Raw genomic sequence first — 21,465 nt, forward strand, 5'->3', positions numbered from 1 at the left:
CAGGTCAACCTAGAGGCAGTTAGGGTAAAAGCAGAAAAATTCAGGCTGGTACTTGCAAACAAATATGCAGCCTTAGAACAGAGAGATGATGACATAGAGGTAATGAATGAAACTAGTTAGGCTGGCTTCAGAAGCAGCAATTGAAGTGGGAGGCAAGGTACCAAGGCAACCAGTAGGCAAGTTCTCCCAAGTAACAAAGGACCTAATAAAGAAACAACAAAGAATGAAAGTGTCCAACTCAAGAGATAAGATAGAATTCGCAGAACTGTCAAAACTGATCAACAAGGCGAAAGTAAGTGATGTTCGAAATTATAACGTGAGAAAGACTGAAGAAGCCGTAAGGAAATCGACGCAGCCTGAAATCAGTAAGAAGGAAACTTGCCATAGGACAAACCAAGATGTATGCACTGAAAGATAAGCAGGGTAATATCATCAAAAATCTCGAAGGTATAGTAAAAGCAGCAGAAGAATTCTATACTGACCTGTACAGTACCCAGAGGATTCAGGATAACTCCATTTGCAACAGTAATGAAAAGGATAGAGAAACTCCTCCTATAACTAGCGATGAAACCAGAAGGGCCTTGCAAGACATGAAACAGGGAAGAGCAACAGGAGAAGACGGAATAACAGTCCATTTAATCAAAGATGGAGGCCATGTAATGCTTGGAAAACTGGCGGCTCTCTATACGAAGTGTCTATCAACTGCAAGGGTCCCAAAGAACTGGAAGAATGCAAAGATTATACTAATCCACAAAAAGGGAGACGTTTAAGAATTGAAAAATTATATGCCCATTAGCTTACTCCCAGTATTATTTAAAATATTCACCAGGATAATTTCCAAAATAATAAGGGCAACACTGGACTTTAGACAACCAAGGGAACAGGCAGGTTTCAGGAAGGGATACTCTACTATGGATCACGTCCACGTCATCAATCAGGTAATTAAGAAATCCACAGAGTACAATCAGCCTCTCTATAAGGCTTTCATAGATTACGAGAAGGCATTTGATTCAGTAGAGATACCAGCAGCCATAGAGGCATTATGTAATCAAGGAATACAGACCGCTTACATAACTATCTTGGATAATATCTACAGAAATTCCACAGCTACCTTAATTCTACACAAGAAAATTAGGAAGATACCTATAAAGAAAGGGTTCAGACAAGGAGACACAATCTCTCCAATGCTATTCACCGCATGCTTGGAAGAAATATTCAAGCTATTAAACTGGAAAGGCTTAGGAGTAAGGATCGATGGCGAATACCTAAGCAACCTTCAGTTTGCCAATGACATTGTTCTATTCAGCAACACTGCAGACGAGTTACAACAAATGATCGAGGACCTTAACAGAGAGAGAGTAAGAGTGGGGTTGAAGATTAATATGCAGAAGACAAAGGTAATGTTAAATAACCGGGCAATTCAGCAAGAGTTTAGGATCGCAAGTCAGCCTCTAGAGTCTGTGAAGGAGTATGTTTACTTAGGTCAACTAATCACAGGGAACCCTGACCATGAGAAGGGAATTCACAGAAAAATAAAAATGGGTTGGATCACATACGGCAGACATTGTCAGCTCGACTGGAAGCTTACCATTATCATTGAAAAGGAAGGTGTACAATCAGTGCATTTTACCAGTGCTGACATATGGGGCAGAAACTTGGAGAGTGACAAAGAAGCATGAGAACAAGTTAAGGACCGCACAAAGAGTGATGGAACGAGGAAAGCTAGGCATAACATTGAGAGACAGAAAGAGCGGTTTGCATCAGAGAGCAAACGGGTATAGGCATTATTCTAATTGACATTAAGAGAAAAAAAACGACGCTGGGCAGGTCATGTTATGTGCAGGTTAGATAACCGTTGGACCATTAGGGTTACAGAATGGGTACCAAAAGAAGGGAAGCACAGTAGAGGACGGCAGAAGACTAGGTGGTGCGATGAAATTAGGAAATTTGCTGGTGCTAGTTGGAATTGGTTGGCTTAAGACAGGGGTAATTGGAGATCGCAGGGAGAGGCCTTCGTCCTGCAGTGGACATAATATAGGCTAATGATGATGACGATATGTAATGTGGCTGTAAAGAGGTGTAAAAACTGGTTGATGTAAACTACATAAAATATGTAAGCATCAAAATAATGACAATGCCACAACATGTGAGCTACGAGCATATAAGTTTTGCTACAAAGAAGTGATATAATAAAATGTACACAAGAACAAGCACAGAGCAAAGATGTGTGCAAGCATTGGTTAGCAAAGGCCTCACAGAATTTTTAAGCAATATTTTCAGGCGTTTTTTTTTTTTTTTTGCCCCCTGTTCAGTCTTATTTCTGGATGTGTTCGAAACATTCATTTTGGCTTTTTCTTAGACGGCCATAGACTGACATACTGGGATGCCAAGCACTTCACATATGTCACAATACAGTCGCAGACTGATTTTCCGGACTCCAAAAATTCAGACATGCTCGATTATTCAGTCTGCTTCGCGGCACCGCCATTATCCCCATAGACCATAATGTAAACAACTGCCGAAAGTTCGGACACCTTGCAACCTCTCATCTGATTTTTCGGACACTCCTTGAGCCAACTCGATCGAGAGCACCATGCACCGACTCTGACCGGTGCAGGTTCGACCATTGGTTCGACTTGCTGAACCCCATTTTTTGTTTTGAACGGAGCCTCCTTGCTGCCCCACGAAGTGGCGCTACTGCAAATCCCCGCTCATCATCATCGTTTCTGCCTCATTCGATAGAATGGCTCTACAGCAGTTCCGGTTTCAGCTTAGTAAGCCATGTCAAGACAATCCAGCCGCTTATTTGTTTCTTCGCACACGACGCTGCGAGTAGGCTATGTTTTTCGTGCGACTGGTGTCGGCATGGTGGTGTTTGCTTTGTGTGCCGTGTCGAGGTAGGTTGCGGTGATCCAACGCGGCATACGGAAACATCGCGTCAAGTGTCTAATGGCGCCGACAGTGCACGCGCAGACTGCGCTGGGGAATTCCGGCAAGCGGGTGCCGGGAGGTCTAGGATTTGTCGCCTTCCGATGTGCTCCCTACCGACGCGGAAAATGTTCTGCCGAGACTTGAGCAGTGGTTGCATTGCGATTCCGGACACCGTCTCATTTGACAGTTTCACAGGTGCTGACACTGCTGTACTGACATGCGCAGAACTCGACGACGGCGAGATCATTCGTCAGGTTTCTGCTGCACCACCAGACAATGACAGAGTCGGAAGATGACGCACCATGTGCTACGCTGCCGTCGCATGCAGAGCGTGTACCAGCAGTGATTGTGCTTTCAGCCGCCTATAGTGACCGTACGACCCTCTCCGAGATTCAGGCTTATCTCATTGCGCGTAAACGGAACAGCGTGCAACGGCGCATTCATGATTTCTTCAAGCCTACTGCCGAGCCCGAATAAGTGCGTGAAAATAAAGGATTTAATTTTTTTCCCCTTAATCTGCTTTTTCGGACACCTGTTTATTCGGACATTTTCGCAGTCCCCGTGAGGTCCGAATAAACGGTCGGCGACTGTATATCTATGTTTAATTTAATGCTGTTCCGGATGTCTGGTACCAAAATATTTTTAACCACAACATACAATACTTCCACAATAGGTGCAAAGCACATCACTTACTTCTGGAGCTCAGCCTCTTTGCTCTTGAGGGCCATGTTCAACAGTGTACGTTTGATGAAGCTGCCACTGCAGGCAGAGATCACCTATGGGAATAAAGGGAGATTTCTACACTGTCCAACAAGTTCTACAAGCAAGCTGCCGGTTTCTTTTAGGTGCCATGGATGCATAGGCTTAGAGGGAAAATGTGCATGCATGTTTAGCAAGGGGCACATAAGACACTAACCTGGTAGTACAATGCAAGTCAGAAATCCAACAACACACCTTATCATGAATTCTGTTCAGCAGGCGGGGTACTGTGGGACTGATTGTTGGGCGCAGGGCCTTCATGTCTTCGCCAAGCTCCTTGATGTCACCGCTGAAGAAGCCAACTTTGCCACCAATCATGTAGATAGCCATCTGGGCAGGTAGTGTATGGTGTAGAAGTCAACATAAGTCAGCAATGTATTCCTATTAAAAAAAATGCACTCTTTGAAATGTGTTACACCTTTCCTGATGCATGTACATGTACAAGTAACAGGTTGAGACAAATGCCACTGAATTTGAAGCTGTCGATGAAATAGCAGCCACCGAACCACACAAAATTGAGCTTTCTTTTAATGAAAGTTTAAAAATTTTCTGGTGTAAATTTTTAATCACAGCAATGAAACGGATATTGTACAGTCTTAAAAAGAAAAACATCATGATTACTGTGCCAGGCCCTGCCTTTGGTCACTTCTCAAGTGCAAAAGCTGTACCAGAAATAATGCATGGGATTTCACCTAAAAACCTGGGATGCAAGGGATGCTACAGCAATAACTGCTGATTTTTAACATCTCAAAGTTGACTTCAGGGCACAAGGAACACCGCAGTGTAAGATTCTAGATTTATGCGACTACCTAGGTTGTTGTTTTTTTGACATGAATCTAAATCTATGTCCACAGAATTTATTAATTATTCTTCATAGGAATGGGTTGAATGATGTTGGGATACAATTCTGACGTGTTACAGTGGAGTGCTCTGGATCAATTCTGGTGTTCAAGTTTCTTCAATGTACATCAGATGCCTTTTTACTGCGTTGCATTTCACCGGATTGCAGCCACACCAGTTAAGAATTTAAATGACAACTTCATGCTCTGAAGCAGAGCACACCACAGACGTGAGCCATCATCGCACAAATGCATCAGATATCCACTGCTGCTTCTTATTGAGCCTACAACTTTCCTTATACTTACGCCAACATATAAATCATGAATTATGCTGTATAAAGCCTAATCACTGTCTCAATGTATCTAACAACACTTTATATGTAGCAAACGGAACCCTGAAGAAGGGCTAATAAATTATCGCTACAGATAGTTCTCACTTTCAAACAAGATTTTAAGATTTTATAACAGTAATGTCATAACTTTGAGTAAGTGCAAAATGAGTAGTACGATAGAGTGTCCCAAACTTAGAAACTGTCAAGGGGGACACATGAAGTGCATAAGTGCGCAGAAAATTTAAATTTAAGAATTTTTGTTCAGTTTGTGGCAGCTTTGCGAGATAACAATTGTTCCAAATTCTTCTAAGTCTCATGTGTGTTTCACTATAACAATGTGTACCTCAGATGTATTGAACTTGTGTATCATCACATTTTATATCACATCCATGCATGTGAATTTGCATTTCTATAAAATATACAGCCATAATCTTTTTTATTGCATGGACAACAATGTTTATGACACACAGTTGATAGTTTAACAATGTGGTACGAATTTTGTTGGCTATGGAGACCTTAGTCAACACATTTACCTGTGCAGATGATTGAGCTAGTCTGAGCTGCTCAATGAAGCACTCCTGATTCATGCAATGCAATTCTCCCCCTGCTTTCACACAAACTGCCCAATCCAAGATGTATACATGGAAGCTGATAGTGGACACACGTGCCTCTCAATTTTACAGTTGCCGAATGAGACCCTGGCAACACAAGCCAAATGGGCCCACGAGTTATTTCTTGTACTGAAATGTTGAAGGGGGTAGATGCATGACACTGGCATATGTGGCTGCTAAAGTCCAAAAAGCAGGTGTCTCCATCACCATGAAAAGGTATATATTTGGTAAATATTTGTTAGATAGTTCATTGTCAAATAGCACTATTTTTGTCTACATATAAGGGAGTTTGGGAATTTCTGTTAACCCTAAGCAGCAACTCAGCCCAGTTCTAGAGTTGTAAACTTGGCAGGATGCTATCACATGCATCACATCCTAGGCAAATGCAAAAAAACTTCACACAAAGTTTCATGCAGAGTGTGCATTTCCCTTTTTACTCAATGTAGCAAATCACTGGAATGGTAAGGCATGGCCATTATGCTGCAGTCTAAAGTGAAACAGGGTTGCTACAAAATGCCCACCTCAGCCTGTGTTTCGTTTTTTTTTTTCACTCTTTTTAACTGAACTTGCTGGAAGCAACAGCATTATATTCGGCAATTAAAAATGTATTTGCTTGCTTTGTGTTTACAACTGAAGAAAGCTTAGGCTTTGTTTTGATAAATGAAGAAAAGAAATTAAAGATGAAAATGTCACGCCAGTATGAAAAGCCCTTTGGAATACTGAAAACCTATGCCCCTATGTACAGCAACAATAAGCAAACCTCAGATAGTTTCGCTGTTTGTGTTATTACCTTTTCTTACTAGTTCCTTCAACTCCTGCCCAGTTTGTGTGAATAAGCACAGTGAAGTTCAGCAACACTCACCAGTTTATTGAGTTTGTTCAATCCAACTTAGCTCAAACAAGGTGACTGAATTCATAATGAATTCATAAATGAATTCATAAAGGCTGTAGCTATAGATCAAAATATTAACAGTAACTAATAAATTTAGTCTTCTTTTCTCTCACATCCCAGGACAAGCAGCGAGTCGGTTAAATTAACCTGAATAGTTGAGTTTACACAACATTTATGGTTGCAGATAAATCAGGTCAAAGTGGTTTCAAATCAACAGCATGCCTGAAAGTTAACTTCACTTCTCTTCACTTTGAATACTTGCCTCACAACACCTTTCAAGCATGTGGGCCAGGGGAAGAAATGACAACATCACATCATCACCATTGGGAGCAATATCCCCCTGGAACATAAAGAACACAATACACAATTAAACAAAAGGTCAACTAAATTAAACTACCATCAGTTTGAGAGGCTGGCCATCCCTTCTACAGGTTAGTCACGTCCTTGAGAAAAGAAACCGGGGAGTGACAAGTCATTTTTGAACAACATGCTGCCACTCTTATTGTTATCACAGATGACAACTCGCGCCAACGTACCACACTTTGTCATGAAGCTGTGATGGTTAAATCTTTAGAAACGATATTTATTTTTGTTCCGCGACATGACTTGCATCATCGGGGCAGATTTAAAACACATTGGTCATGAGTCAGGCAGTGGTGCCCAGGAGAAATGAAGTATGCCCGAGAAAGGTGGCCTTGTAAGGTCACGCTTTTTGGAAGCGATGACAACATAATTTAACACACAAAAGAACTTCCTACACAGTGCTTTTCCAAATGGCCTAACAGAAGGCTAATAAGTCCTAATATTATTAAACATAAATTTTTAACTGAGACACTCAAATACATCATGTTTGCGATGGCTCTGTAATTTCGACCATGACTTAACGTAGGTACTTTGACGTACTTCATGTTATAATCTTAGTCCGCCTACTCACGCATACAGCATTACTAATCACATATACCTTAGCTTCGGCTACAACACAAGAAGCAACCGCCTACCTCGGTAGGCGTAAGAAAGGTATGAGTAAGGCAGGCCAAAATTCGAATAGGAATGCAGAGTACTGAATTAGGATGGAATCTTCAGCGATATAGAACCTACGCAGTACATGTGAGTCTGTACAGTATCGAACGGTAACATTCATTTACTCTGACTATTCATTCACCATCAGTGTCACTAAACAAAAAGCATACCGAGCTTCTATCGCTAGATTTGAGTCATGAAGTCACCTAACTTTGCACAAGTTCTACTCTTCCACCCTTAAATATTCAATCACCAAGAGCTCGGCACTTGTCATCACGTGTAAGCTGAAAAGCAGCTCGCCTTCCAAACGTATAGTCAGTGTCAAAAGCTTACAAAACACGCAATCTAAGAAAAAAAAAAAAGGACTGTCTGTATTTCTGCTCCCTAGGCACGCAGCAAGGTATTTGGATTTTCAGCATGCACTGGTGTAAAGTAACCAACCGTTCTGCATAATTTTACTGGCTGCGGGCACAGCTGTGTTGAAAATGAACTTATTCACAGAACCTCCCCGTGTAAGCCTTTGACGGCGACTGTGCCAATGAGCACCTGTGTTTTCTTTATTCTGCACACAATTTTTTTAATGAATGGCCTTCCAGCCAATGACATGCAGTGCTTCCACCTGGCTAATCTTCAGGACAGCCATCGCAAACATGATGTATTGAGTAAAATAACTCAACTTGCACGTATTACATCATTATTAGCACAAATGAAGTAAAAAAAATATGTAAACAATTAAAGGATAATAACATTGCCTATGAAATGTTACTCAAAATGTCAGGACTACTTCCAAACTTTGCCAGCTCATCTCGTGTACCTCCCTAAGCTTTCCAGGAAACTGAAAGGGCGAAATTCAAGGATGAAATTGACATGTCTTGCGGGAGCATGGCAGAAGAGGAAATGTGCGGCTTAGTGAGACCCCATGAAAGGCTCAACTGCCATTGTGCTACTCATGCACAACTAACGACAATTTAATATTTTATTTACAGGAAGGGAAGGAAATTATAAATGATGCTCAGTGGGTGCTGGCGTGATCATAACAAAACCATCGTGCCGATGTGGGTTGTAAATGATTCTAATAAGAGAACATTTCAAGCAAAACCTCAATGCCCTTTCTCATGTTTCTTCAATTGTTCAAACACATTAAATTTAGGGTAGAGGAATATTCTCACAGAATAACGGAAGAATTGCACCAGTAATTATATCACGGTGCTATGACCTGACTCGGCAATAGAGTGAGTTAAGAACTGAACAACCAAATGCTATAGCATCTGTGGTGACTGTAGCCGACTACAAGGTCTTCTTGCAAAACTTTGCCGGCATAACTCAAAAAGGGTCTGTGATTGGAATAGTTCTCTTTTTTTTACACAACATGCTACACTAACACGTCCCTGTGTGTTTTCGCATAAAATTTCCAATACTCCTTTGCCTGCATCGTGGTAAAAAGATATGATGACCTTTAGTATTTCTGAAATTTCGTTAAGCTATATGGGAATGATTTAAATGATAAGACATGTGCGCCACATATTGACAATATAATTTTTAGGTTTCGAGGTACCGGTATGTACTAGGCAAACAAACATGTGCAATAATTCGGACAGCCTTCATTTGCACTCAAGGTAAGGTATCTAAAAATCCTGCTTTGATATAATGCGAACATACTCTGTGAAATAGCTTCGACTATATTACCTTGTACGGAACTACATCTGCAGCTCCTGGCAATTTTTCTACTTTTGTGTATTTTATTTGCGCACCTGGATGCTAATTATTTTTTTTCTGGTATGTTTCAAGCAGCACAAGAGTCGCAAAAACACGCATTTCCCATGACACAGCTGCAGAGGCAAAAATATTTCTTAGTAAAATCTTCATAAATTTTCACTTTAAAGGGCCCCTCAGCATGTCTGGCCATTTTGAGCTGACAAGCGCAGAGCATACAATGCACGCTAACGATTATGTTTGCAAAGAATTACATCGCTACGCGCTGTGGAAAGGTCAAATTTCAATGTGAATGCTGTTTTCCCTTTCCCTTACGGTGACCGCGCTCCAAGCCAGACGGTGATGTAGTCATGTCCCTGTGCCTACGTATTCATGTCCGCAGTGTGACATCACTCGTGGAGACACGTGACTTCGAGTGTTATTCAAGGCAACATCTGTTATTTGTGTGATCTGTTGCTTGAATTGACGAATTGAAGTTTCGAGAAATAATAAAACACACAAAAGAAATGTCTGCATGTTTTTTGTTTTACTTTGCACCGAAGCAGTCGAGACGTACTTCCGCTTCGTCTGCTTGTTCCCACGGTCATGCAGTCATGTGCGCAGGTACCGAAACTGTGCCATTTTCTACCGTGTTCCAGCACGTGATCATGCTCTGCGATTCACTTGTTCTGCCTCAGTATTCATGTAGCACTGAATTATACTGCTAGTCATGTGTCCTTGTGAACAGTGTGCAAAATCGTGCGCTGCGCAAAACGAGACATCACAACAGCTCGCACGCGACGCCGTCAGTGGAAATGCACAACGCCAGAAAAAAAATAAAAGCGAGGAGAAAGAAAATGAAGGCAGGGCCCGTGACGTATGCATCACGCGATCCTCGAGGTCCAGTATGAGAGAACGTAGGGAAGGAATTTCGCTTGCAAAAGCTAGACATGGCGTGTGGAGAGAGTGTCTCGCTATGCAGTGGAGCTCGCCTGCTGAAATCATGGGTTTGCGGCACTGAAATATTTCTATCTCGGCTATTAACGAGCCGATTTGAAAAATTTTTGTGGCAGAACACTCCCTAGAGGACACGTAACTTCCAGCATATAACCAAAATTTGCTATGGGGCCTGGTGAGGGGGCCCTTTAAGAAAGAAATGAACTTGCAAAGGACGTTATCGGGATTTACTGTAAAAAATCTAAAGTGCAAAGGAAGTTTTGAAGCATGTACGCATGTTCACAAAAGCAGCCAGCACTTTTTACTATCTAAAAAAGCCGCCAAAGTTTGAATGTTTCCATAGACTCCCATACTTCAAACTTCGCTCGCAATGTGGAACGGGTTTTCGGCCATATGTAATGGTACCACTTGCATGAGATGTCGGGCTAGGCACGCAAAGCCTACTTCCATGGGAATATTTTGAAAGGTGGCTTCTATGATTAGTTATTCACAAAAAACAATGCTCTCCCACAGAAAACGCGCATGTTTCCAGGGGCGGCCGCTAAAGGCGCTGTTCGGCGATGTCCCTAATTTCTGGTCATGTGTGTCACAACGTCATTACACAGAAGCTGGCCACGTGAGAGCAGGACATCACACCATTTTGGCGCTCACTTCAGCTCGCTCAATCACTTCCTATGCTGCTGGCGCAATGTAGCAACGTCCTACTTCACTTTTTGCGTCACGACAGTGCTGGCGGACCAACTCAGGGCCGTCCAGAGGGGCCGTGTGACGGCAAAGCGGCTCGGCCTCTCTGTCCCGACTTGGGAGCGGCCGCCCCAGACTGATCCCTCAGGACCTAAATAAAGTTCTTCATACCATACTGTTACTTTCTGGGAAACAAGACCGAAACTGGCTGTAGCAAAACTATTATATCATATTATTCAAGCGCTGTGAGATTTTACAGCAATTTTCTAGGGTTTAGAGTTCTATGACCTTCATTTAACGCAAAAAATTCAAGAATCAAAAATATATTGTGCGAGTACTCCTTTGAAGTGGGACATCCAAGCACTGAACAGATAAAAGACGCACCAGTTGGCGCATAACAGCAGACAGATCCGAGATGATGTTCAGATGGGTCAGCATGACTCCCTTGGGGTTGCCCGTTGTGCCACTTGTGTAGCATACAGTGGCCAGGTCAGTTGTGTGCGGCGGCTTTAAAAAAATTAAGACAAAGGGAAAAGGACATGCACTGAAGCAATCGAAGAGCACTGCTAAAATTAGGGCACGTGGCACCAGAAAAAGCTTGCACAAGGCATATTAGACTTGCGTAAATTTACCCATGGGCAGAAATCTTTGAACAGAGGGCGGGAAGTTGCAGCACATTAAGTTGCAGAGTGACAAAAGAGTGACAATTTGCACAAAACTTCTTGCATTTGTCACTCAGAACAACAAATTACTATCACTGGCACAAAGCTTCTTGCACAAAGATATAATTCCTCATCACCAGCCTATTTTCTCCGAAATCTTCTCCCAGTGATCTTAAATTACCCATGTCTTGTGTCAACTATCCATCCTACGCCTGCAAATTTCTCATTCCACAGATAAAATTAACCACTGGTAAATGCTTTATGCAAGCAGCCCCAGCACTGTACATGTGGCTTGAAGAACCACATCAGGAGTTGAGACCAGGAGACCAAATGTTATATATGGCATACATATTCAATACAATGATGCACAATACCGTACATATTCAGGTAAAGGTCAAAAATTTTTTTTGATAATTTTGACTAGGTGTGACACTTACATGGGGCTTAACCTTTTGGTCAAAATGGTGCCAGTGCAGCCTGCGACTACTGCACACCCCGGATCCATGAATGTACCGTATGTTGAATCTGAGGTCGACGTGCAGCTCTTACCATTTAGTATGGGCACATGGAAGTGCGGTGCACGGAAAAAGTCGCCGATGCACACGTGTGACATCAGGCACTGGATGCGATTGCGTCTCTGGTTGAAAATTTTTTCCCCCACACTTTGGGCTGCCAAGTTGAACGTGCAGTCCTTACACGGGTGCGGCCCTTACTCGAGTATATACGGTATTTCATGAAATGGTCGAAAAAATATTCACAATATTTTACAGCTCATGATCAATTGTAAAACTCATTGTGTAAGGGTTTTCAAAATATCTGGAAAAAGGAAAGTGACGCTGCGTATAATACCACTGCAGTGAAGTCAAGCTGCACAGTGAATTCCACGAATGTCTTACCAAAGGATGCCTGAAGTTCTTCTCTCCAAGTTCCTGAAAAAGAAGAAACATTTCAGTAAAAGAAAATCACCAAGTGTGTTCTCTGACACATGATAATATACAACACTAACCTAGAAGCACAAAGCAAATCTGAGAGTAGGTCAACTCATACTGGTGTCATACACTTGCACTGTGGTCATTAGGCTATCACTGGAGGACATGTCAAATTGCTCTGTGCAGAAGAAAAGCTACCACTGATGAACGGACCAAGTTATTCACCACAACATCAACTCAGTAACAGTTATTTCAAATATGGGCACACATGTAGCTATCACTTATTCCAAGATGGGCATTGAAAGCTTTGATGGTGACGGTGCTCAATTTCCACTCAAAGTGCAATGCAATGCCAGTATTTACCATGCTGAAAACAGCTAAGAAACATGCAACCATTTACCAACATTTGTTCCAAGCTCTGTCACACATATTACACATACAGCATTTACAGTAAGAAACATAATCAAGAATATATTTTATAAATGTGTAAGCTGTCACAGCCATAAAGTATGCGCCGTAAGCTACTTAAACAGTCACTGTTAATTAGAACGTCACCTTGGAAGATGAATAACCATTTATGGAATATCATTGTTAACCAATATCCACAGATTTTGCTTCTCCCTGAGATTTACCAATTTTAAGGCTAGTATGCCTCTTTATGAAGAAAAGTTCAAATGAATATCCTGAAGATTTTCACATTGTAATTGAAACAGTAAGGCTTACCTCCAGCTCTGAAAATTTCATAAGCATGACATTTGCCTTCCTGGCCTTTTCTTTAACTTCTTCCGAGACATCTTTGATGACAATTATCCTTTTTAGCTTGGGTGTAAGTTCTGCCTGCCTTAGAAGGCACTCCACTTTCTCTTGAGTATCACAGACAACTGTCTCAATGTCAGCTGGAAACAAATGCAGGAACATGAAGAAGTGGAAGAAGTGGCAGCCACACAAGATTGAAATCAAAGCTGTGAACCTATGATACTTCATGTTTCAAAAATTTGTGCAGTGAAAAGGAAACATTAAAGAATGAAGCCAATTTCACTCTTAATTTGCATATCAATCAGAGCTGATCGACATTGTTAGCACTAATATGGCATCTGAACAGCAGCTGAACTTGTTCTGTTGCTAGAGCAACTAAGCCAGTCTTGAATTTTGCTAGCTTGGCTTTTGTTCATGCACATTAATGAAAGCAACCTCGGTGTGCCAAGCTAATGTGCACTTCCCTCTGGGCTGTCTTGTTGCGAGTCAAATAATTATCAACTAGCCATGTTGCTGCTTTTCTTTTTTCATCTCACTTCAGTCAATTTAAGAGCAATGAGATATGCAACAATATATTGAACTTTTTGTATCTGTCAAATGCCCAAAAATATGCGCGGGTACCACAAACAATCGCACAAGACCATGTACGATGCATGTTTTCATTATCAATTTCTTTATTCCTCCCAAAACCACCCCTCTTTTCTTTCTACAATCTTCTTTAGATCACTTGAAAAGCAACAGAAAGTGTTTTTGCTAAGTGAACAGAAGTGCACAGGCAATAGCAAAAATGGTTAGTGCTTCCTTTGCTCTACTCCTATTGGTGCTGATATGATCTCGACCAGGTGAGGTGGTTCTTCACTGCAAAAATCAGGAGGTGGCAACGAAGGCAAGCATTGTGATGATGGAAAAAAAAAAATAGAAAAGAATGTATTCACTTCATTGGTACATGGCTGTGACTCTATCAGAGTTTCAAGCGGTTCTGCCTCACACGGGGGCCAGGACGGCCTTAAATAACCCCCTTGCGGTCTTGCGCTAGTCAGTGTCTCCATGGGAAACTTGGGGAACTTGTGGAAGTGTCAGTTCCTTTGTCAGGTGGTGAAGTCAGCGATCTCTTCCCCTTCGTGTCTTCTCCTTTGAGTCTTCCCCTTGCTGTCTGCTCAGCGTGTAGAGGGGCGACGCTTTTTCGGGGACGAAGACAATTATCTCGACGTAGGAAAGCACGCTGGAACTTTTCCCACACTTGCGAGGTTGAACACCCGGCTAGTCATAACAGCCTTTTCAGGGATGAAGGAAATCATCTCGACATGGGAAAGTATGCTGGAATGTTTCTCACATTTGGGAGGCCGATCCTAACAGTGCTTTCCCACATCAGCAGAAAACATGGAACTTGAAATCATAGTTTATGAAAACCTTAGCCTATGCATATATACTCCTGCAGAAAATCATGCAACTACGTATAGGAACACAAATGACTCCGAATAAAGTAACTTTGCCAGAAAGCAAGATGTGCTTTACAAAACAAAACAAAAAACTAGTATCCTCAATTGTGGCGTACCTTGGTTAATGATGAATGCACAGGCAGCAGCTCCAAGTGTGTCATACAAAGGAACAATGATCATCGAGAAATAGTAGCAGGCTTGTTCTGTGACAATCCACTGCAGGTGCAACAATAAAGAAAGCAAAGGTTTCTCACCGATTCTTTACAGCAGACAATGCAATGATACTGCATCAGTACTTCAATGGCTACAATTAAGCAGTGAGGAGCAATACATTGCTGGGGCTTTGAGAACTTACCTCAACACAATTCTGAGTATAGAGACCAATGAATGTTTGCTGTCCAGGCTTCTCCCCTAGTTTCACAAGGCCACAGGCAATGCACTTTATCCTCTCCAACACCTGTTAAGTTAAGAAATAGCATGAAGATAAGCTGAATCAAGAATCAACACACCTCAGGCTTATTATTCTCATCACTGCCACACAAACTAACAAAGCCTCCAATGTGCACTGCCATACACACCTGATTGTAATGGATCCACTTGTATTCTCCCGATCCTGGATCTCTCCACCCCATGCAAGGGCCATTATCTAGGAAGGAGGCAAGTACATCGTAGCTCCAATGCATCAATAAGAGACTGCCACATAGACTTTCCAAGCCACTTGCCAAAAAGCTGCCATTATTTACAACATTTCTGATCCCCATCAAATTGACTCAAACTAGGAATCCAGTGTAACTGAGACAAGGACATGAATAATAACAGAAAAACGTGTGATTGATTATTTTCATATAGTCAACAAGCTCAGTTTGTTGGCAAATCTAGTACAATTTTTTTTTTCTATGAATTTATCCGGACAGTTTATTTTGTTTAGAGCATGCTAAAGGCATTTATTAGGAAATGCTTATGAAACTACCACTGCGTGCAACATTTTTTTTTTTTTTAGAAGTCAGTAATGCACTCTGTTCCTACTACACAAAATAATGGGCAAATGAATGGTTTCAGAGCACTGTTTATACAGCCCAAGTTGGCTAGTCAATGTTTTGATTCATTATATGCAGACTATCTTAGTACCAAAAGGTTTACACCATACCTGCATAAAACAAGACACAGCACACTCAAGGCACATACTGAATGAACATAAGTTCAAAAAGCACTATTTTTTTACCCCTTAACCTTGAAGTCAGTCAGCTTTCAAATGGAAAGGATTTACTCAACAAGGTGTGCTTAGCAAAGTTCTGGCAAAAAAGACTGCACTGAGAAATTTTACAGCCTCTAGTACAAATTATTTTGATGAATATTTGGTTGCTAGAAGTCTATGCCGCAAATTTAAATGTAGAAATTTATCAGTTTCTTCATCACTTCTTTTTTGTGCGATATTGGAAGGGTCTATAACACCCAAAAGGAAATGGTAATTGAGTATCAAGACTCAATATAAGAGTATAAGAGTATGATGCAGTATTGCTCAAATAGTCAAACATATAACGAAATAATGGATATAACAAAGTAAGTGAAATTCCCCTTGAATCTCCATAGAGATCCATTTGTTTAAAACTTTGTTTTAATGAAGTAAAAGAGCATACTGCTAATGAATAACATAGCAGATTTGTCTCCGAAACCCAAAAATACCAGATCCTTGCAAGTAGAACACATTAGGTGCAGAAGTTCAAAACTCCTGCCGCTTGGTGTTGATAGGCGTCGAGCAACACAGGTGTTTCTCACCACTGTGCACAGTTACGTGTAAGCAGCAGGTATGGCAGCAGCTCATTATCACCATTGCACTTCCCTCTCTTACTGCGGCACCCTGCAGGCCATGGAGAAAGAAGTGCGATGGCAATAGTAAGCCACTGCTTTCAATTGGCAGTGCGAAAGGCCGGTGCAGCCACTTTTCTGAGGTCTCAGTGTGGCTGCCGCACAGGCTGGTGCAACTAGGCATGGCCTCCAAGATCACATCGGCACCAGTGAGGTCACAGGTGAGCCAAGCCAAACTGACATAGCGAGGTTTGTTTGCCTTCTCATTAGCACAGTGGAGCCATGTACAAGTGGCAGATCAGCCTGGATCAGCTATGTAGTTGATGCGCCATGTTTTTATCACGTATGTGGCCATGTAGCGGCTCTGCACGCCTCGAAGCTATCTTATTCTATGCCTGTTTAAAGTTGTGTACCCCATTTGGAATATATTGCAGTGAAGGGGAATAACAGACTTAATAATGGATAAGTAATTTTGGTTCCCACCTCAATTTCGTTATAACGAAGTTTTACTGCAGTTTCGATTCCAACTACTCAGCAAAAGGCATAGACTTGGACATTGGTAGCCAAGAAAGCAGTCTAACAAAAGGACAAGCAAGCAAAGCTGAAGCATACACATTACCACAGCCAAGAAAACACCTTAACCAATGCACAGTTCAGGTAAACGGCAGTTTTGAGCTTTTATAGCCACCCCTACAATGAAACAATAAAATTTTCAAACTATCATGAACAGTGCACAACAATGTTCAAATGAACAGTGAAGTGCAAAGACTACTTACTGGAGACCCTGGCACCCCTGTACATGACATCGAATAATGTCCTGCAGTCTTCATGGAGGTACTCTATGTGCTTCCCATCTGGACATAGCCTTGATGTCCTGATCCGTTCCAGCCCCTGTTAAAAAGGAAAAAAAAAGGGGGGGGGGGGGGCAACATTAAGTAAATCTGCTTAAAAGAGAGCTTTGTTGTACCTCAAGAATGCCTCCACTATAAAGGCACCTCATATGAGCAGAGCTATCTCTAACAGGCTATTATGTCATTCCTCCCTTCCCGTTCAACTAGCACCTCCAAAAGAGCCCAGACCACTGCCCACTGCCCACCACAGCCACACACCCTCGCTGCATTTTTTTTTTGTTCTCCCTTCGTTATTTTCATGGTAATGACTCCCTTTCAGCAATAAATCTGTTCTTGTCCTGGCTGCCAGGCCTCTTATGTCAAGATGGGCATAGAGCAGACACATATGTCACAGCAATGTGCTGAGGGAAATATTAAAAGGAGGGGATAGTGTCTAATTTGTGTGCAGAGCACTGATATACCTATGGTCATCTACCCTTTTTACCTGAAAAGTTTTTTCAGGCTTCTGTGAAACTGAAAAAGATTCCAGTTCTGTAAAAAACTTCACAGCATTCTTGCACCCTCCTCAAGGCCTCCAAGGCCTCCATATGCCACGGCAAGCCAGAGCTCTTGTACCAACAGCCCTAAATGCTGAACCACTTTCAATAATTACTCTCAAATAAACACTTCTGAACTTGGAGGTGTACTTTCAACAGTTTATTTTATGTGTAGAGAGTCTGCAATAAAATGTGCAAAATTCCAGCTGAAATGGGTAATCATTTGCTCACACCTACAATTTTAACATTTAATTTAGTGTGCGAGAGGGAGCACTTTAAAGGCTCTTATTGTATTCAACGCAGTCAGGTTATAACAAATTTAAAAACTTAACTGAATTCAGCTAGCCATTGTGATCAATGATGCGACATAACACAGCCAAATATATTCAATGAATTTAAAGATGAGCTAAGCAATTCCTTTAAAAACACAGATCAATGACAGGTTTGTAAGCAATTACCCACTTCACCCCATTGTCACACTAAACCTTTAAGCTCACTGCTACTTGAATTTCTTTAAGAAAATTCTGGGGTTTTAGTGCCAAAACCACTCGATAAGCTATCAAAAGTAACACAACAGCACACACATAAAGCAAAAGTCCCTGCAAGCAATCATCCCTTATCAACTTGCACATGTGCTTAAGTCTTCAGTGGCTAGTCTGCACTAGCTGCAGAAAAGGCAGCCAAAATTAAAAAAAAAAAAAAACACCATGACAAGGTCTGCATTCTGACATGTTTAGCAGCCTCGCTCAAAGTCATGCTTAAAAAAATGTTACTCTTAGTAAACAGTATTAGGACACTACAATATGTGCACACCCATGAGGAATATTCTTTATGTATTCACCTGTGCACGAATTCAGGCCAAGCATCTAGTATATCCCTGTCTCAGCCTGTCTACAAACAGAGACATTAAGCAAAAGACGGATATGTGTTTTGCATTAGTAAAATGCAACAGTGATGAAGAAAATTCTAGAAGTGAATGAAATAATTTAGTGGTACCTATTGCATCAAATCAGGTCACTTTACTAATAGTTGAGAAGCTAGTTTTCCTTAACACTCTGCCATGGCACTCACAGGTTCCCTGCTACAAATAGCAAGCCATGGTACCACCTCTTGTATGCTAATGCTGCTTAAAATCATGAACATTTACAATATAACTTATTGCATTCTGATGACTCAAGAGCTAATAGAGCGAGAGTATTCTAAAAAAAAAAAATTTAAGGTTCTTCACTAAAATTGCAACTGAAAGGACTTGGGATAGCAAGTTCAGGTCTCTTGCACAAGACCTATATGTACCGAGTAGCACAGATGTAGATGCTCCTATATTGACAAACTTGCGCTCGCAAGACACGCATACTACACAACATTCTAGAAGCCTCCGAGTATGCTGTGGCACATATAGCATGCGCATGGCAAGCAAAGGCTGTTGAGATTTCGGAGCACACATTTGTGCTCTTTCCAACCTTTTTTCTATGATTAGACATATGACAGACAAGGGGCTTCTTCAGGTAAGATGACAGAGTGCAAACAATAAGTACAACTTGCTGCCGCAGTAACATGTTGCACGATTACACATCTAGGTAGTACATGTGGCACACAAAAGGCTTCAGTTAATACCTAAACCAGAGCAAACATTTATGGGGTTTAATGCTCCAATACTGTACAGCATAGTAAGGATGCTGCGGTGAACCGCCCTGAGTTCATTTTAACAACTTGTGACTCTTTACCGAGCACCCAAAGTGTGCATGAGCATTCTTGCATTCCGCCCCCATAGGAATGCAGCTGCCACGGCATATAATAGAACCCACAGCACCGTGCTCAGCAGCATAACACCATATAGCCATTTGAGACACTTGATTATAATTATAACTTGCTATCGCAAGAGGGACACGGTGATGAAAGCTTCCAAGGAGGAAAGACAGAATTTATTCCTCCCTGGCTAATGGCCTACTCAAGGTTTTCACCAATATTGCATAAGATTATCTCTGCATGCATAAAAACGCATTAAAAAAATCTATCTCTGATTGAAACAACCTAATGGAAGTGTCACTAACACGGTCTTGGCCTTTCTTATTTATGTGATATGCCTCCATCAGTTCGCGTGCAGTCTGCTCCTGGCTTCTCCCCAGAATCTTTATCTCCTAGAAAATGGTTGTTTCAATCACGGATAGATTTTTTTGATAATTGGTTGCCCTGCTAGGCTGATGAGTGTTCTTGTTTGCTACGTTTTGCGCATGTACTATTTGTCTATATATTGCCATGGGTTGCCGTGAATAAACCAGTTGAAAGTTACCACCCATGACGTTTTTGTGTTATCTTCCGCTGTCCCCATCTTTATTTGTGGTCAATATGATATGCAGGAAACATCGTCACTTGCATGCAGAGGTCATGAATATATACAGGGTGTCCCAATTAACTATCATGCGCCAAGATTTACAAAAGAAAAGCAATGCGTTACTCGAAGAAAACCTAGTGCATAGTGTTTCCGGCACAGTGGAGTAGCTGCCAGTAATATTTTGTTTACTGAGATTTAATTAGGTAATCATAATTAATGTGTAGGCACAGCTAAGGAACATCTAACTGGTATTTTCAGCAACATACTAATTGCGTACTAATTTTGTCCTACTGATAAACCCTGTGAAATATGGCGAATACCATGCGACTGCGCTCCCACCCGCATAATAAAGCAGCGCCCTCGAACAGGCTCCTTCAGAGTTAGCCAGAACGAAATGAAGGAAATAAAGAAAAAAATCACCGCCCAAGCACTCCATACAGATGGTTAACCAGCAAAGCTGAAACATGCAGCCCTGGTGTTTACGACTGGGTTAATCCCGATGGCTCATTAAACGACAGCTTGGTAGGCTGCCAGATCCTCGGTACGCAGTTGCTACTCGCACTCGGCTGCATGAGCCTGTTCTTGTACCCTGGCTGCAGCATCGGGACGGCGTAGACGGGCTCGTTCTTGGTTCTGCTCATGGCGTTGCTAATGGAAAGCTCCCTGCCCCTCAGGAGTATGTAAGACACATGGCCTACCCATTTTGGAGCCGGAGAGAAACTGCTGTGCACCCGCTCGGCTGCAACAGAGAGCAACAACGTCACTACTGGCACAGCCAATCATGCGCCTCGCTTTCGCTTTTTTATCTTGCATTCACATGGGTTAACGGGGGAGTTTTGGGCGTACAGGCGACGGATGGACTGACGAACCGACTAGCCATATACAGCTTCGCTGTAAAACAACGTAATCAAGCTAGTGCCTTATCTAATTACCTTATCTAATTATTTAATTAGTGCCTTATCTTACCCTGGTACTAATTTCCAAGTAATCAGTTTGGAGGATTCTAAACGACGGCCTTTCACCTGTACCACCTTGATCAGCACCAATGCTTGGAAGATAGGGACCTGTAGAATAGTCTAGATTCCTCGAATTACGGTGGGTCCTCACAAAAGCCAATTGTCAGAGAAAAACGCCCGGGTAAATTTGTTTAATGCACAGTGAGTAAAGCACAATCGGCACCAGTACCAGTGGTCATTCAATATGGGGTGCGGAATTTACGCTGGTGCTATAATCAGTCCCATTTTCTTCGATCACACATTGATTGGACAGCGTTACGTGGACAATATCCTTGAAGGAGCGGTGGATGAGTTTGTCAGTGAAGTCCCACTGTCACGTCTTCCACTTCTGTGGTATCAGCAAGATGGAGCACCAGCACACAGCAGCAGCCGAGCACAAAACTGGCTGGATGAGACTTTTCATGCGCAATAGATTGGAAGG

General features: G+C 41.9%; 1 protein-coding gene across 7 annotated transcripts in view; it reads right to left on the bottom strand.

Annotated features, from left to right (window-relative positions):
• Positions 1 to 21,465, bottom strand: part of LOC126548075 (long-chain-fatty-acid--CoA ligase 5) — a 166,207-nt gene that overhangs the window by 35,490 nt on the left and 109,252 nt on the right. For all 7 annotated transcript variants that reach the window (XM_050196161.3, XM_050196164.3, XM_050196165.3 and 4 more), the window contains 10 exons: positions 17,086 to 17,200; positions 15,082 to 15,149; positions 14,859 to 14,960; positions 14,620 to 14,719; positions 13,032 to 13,204; positions 12,276 to 12,308; positions 11,102 to 11,224; positions 6,627 to 6,704; positions 3,886 to 4,020; positions 3,625 to 3,707 (listed from right to left, as the gene is read on the bottom strand). In XM_050196161.3, the coding sequence (XP_050052118.1) occupies positions 3,625 to 3,707; positions 3,886 to 4,020; positions 6,627 to 6,704; positions 11,102 to 11,224; positions 12,276 to 12,308; positions 13,032 to 13,204; positions 14,620 to 14,719; positions 14,859 to 14,960; positions 15,082 to 15,149; positions 17,086 to 17,200 (1,010 nt within the window). The remainder of the gene's footprint in view (positions 1 to 3,624; positions 3,708 to 3,885; positions 4,021 to 6,626; positions 6,705 to 11,101; positions 11,225 to 12,275; positions 12,309 to 13,031; positions 13,205 to 14,619; positions 14,720 to 14,858; positions 14,961 to 15,081; positions 15,150 to 17,085; positions 17,201 to 21,465) is intronic.

Source organism: Dermacentor andersoni, chromosome 1 (genome assembly GCF_023375885.2).
Source record: "Dermacentor andersoni chromosome 1, qqDerAnde1_hic_scaffold, whole genome shotgun sequence".
Taxonomy (NCBI): domain Eukaryota; kingdom Metazoa; phylum Arthropoda; class Arachnida; order Ixodida; family Ixodidae; genus Dermacentor; species Dermacentor andersoni.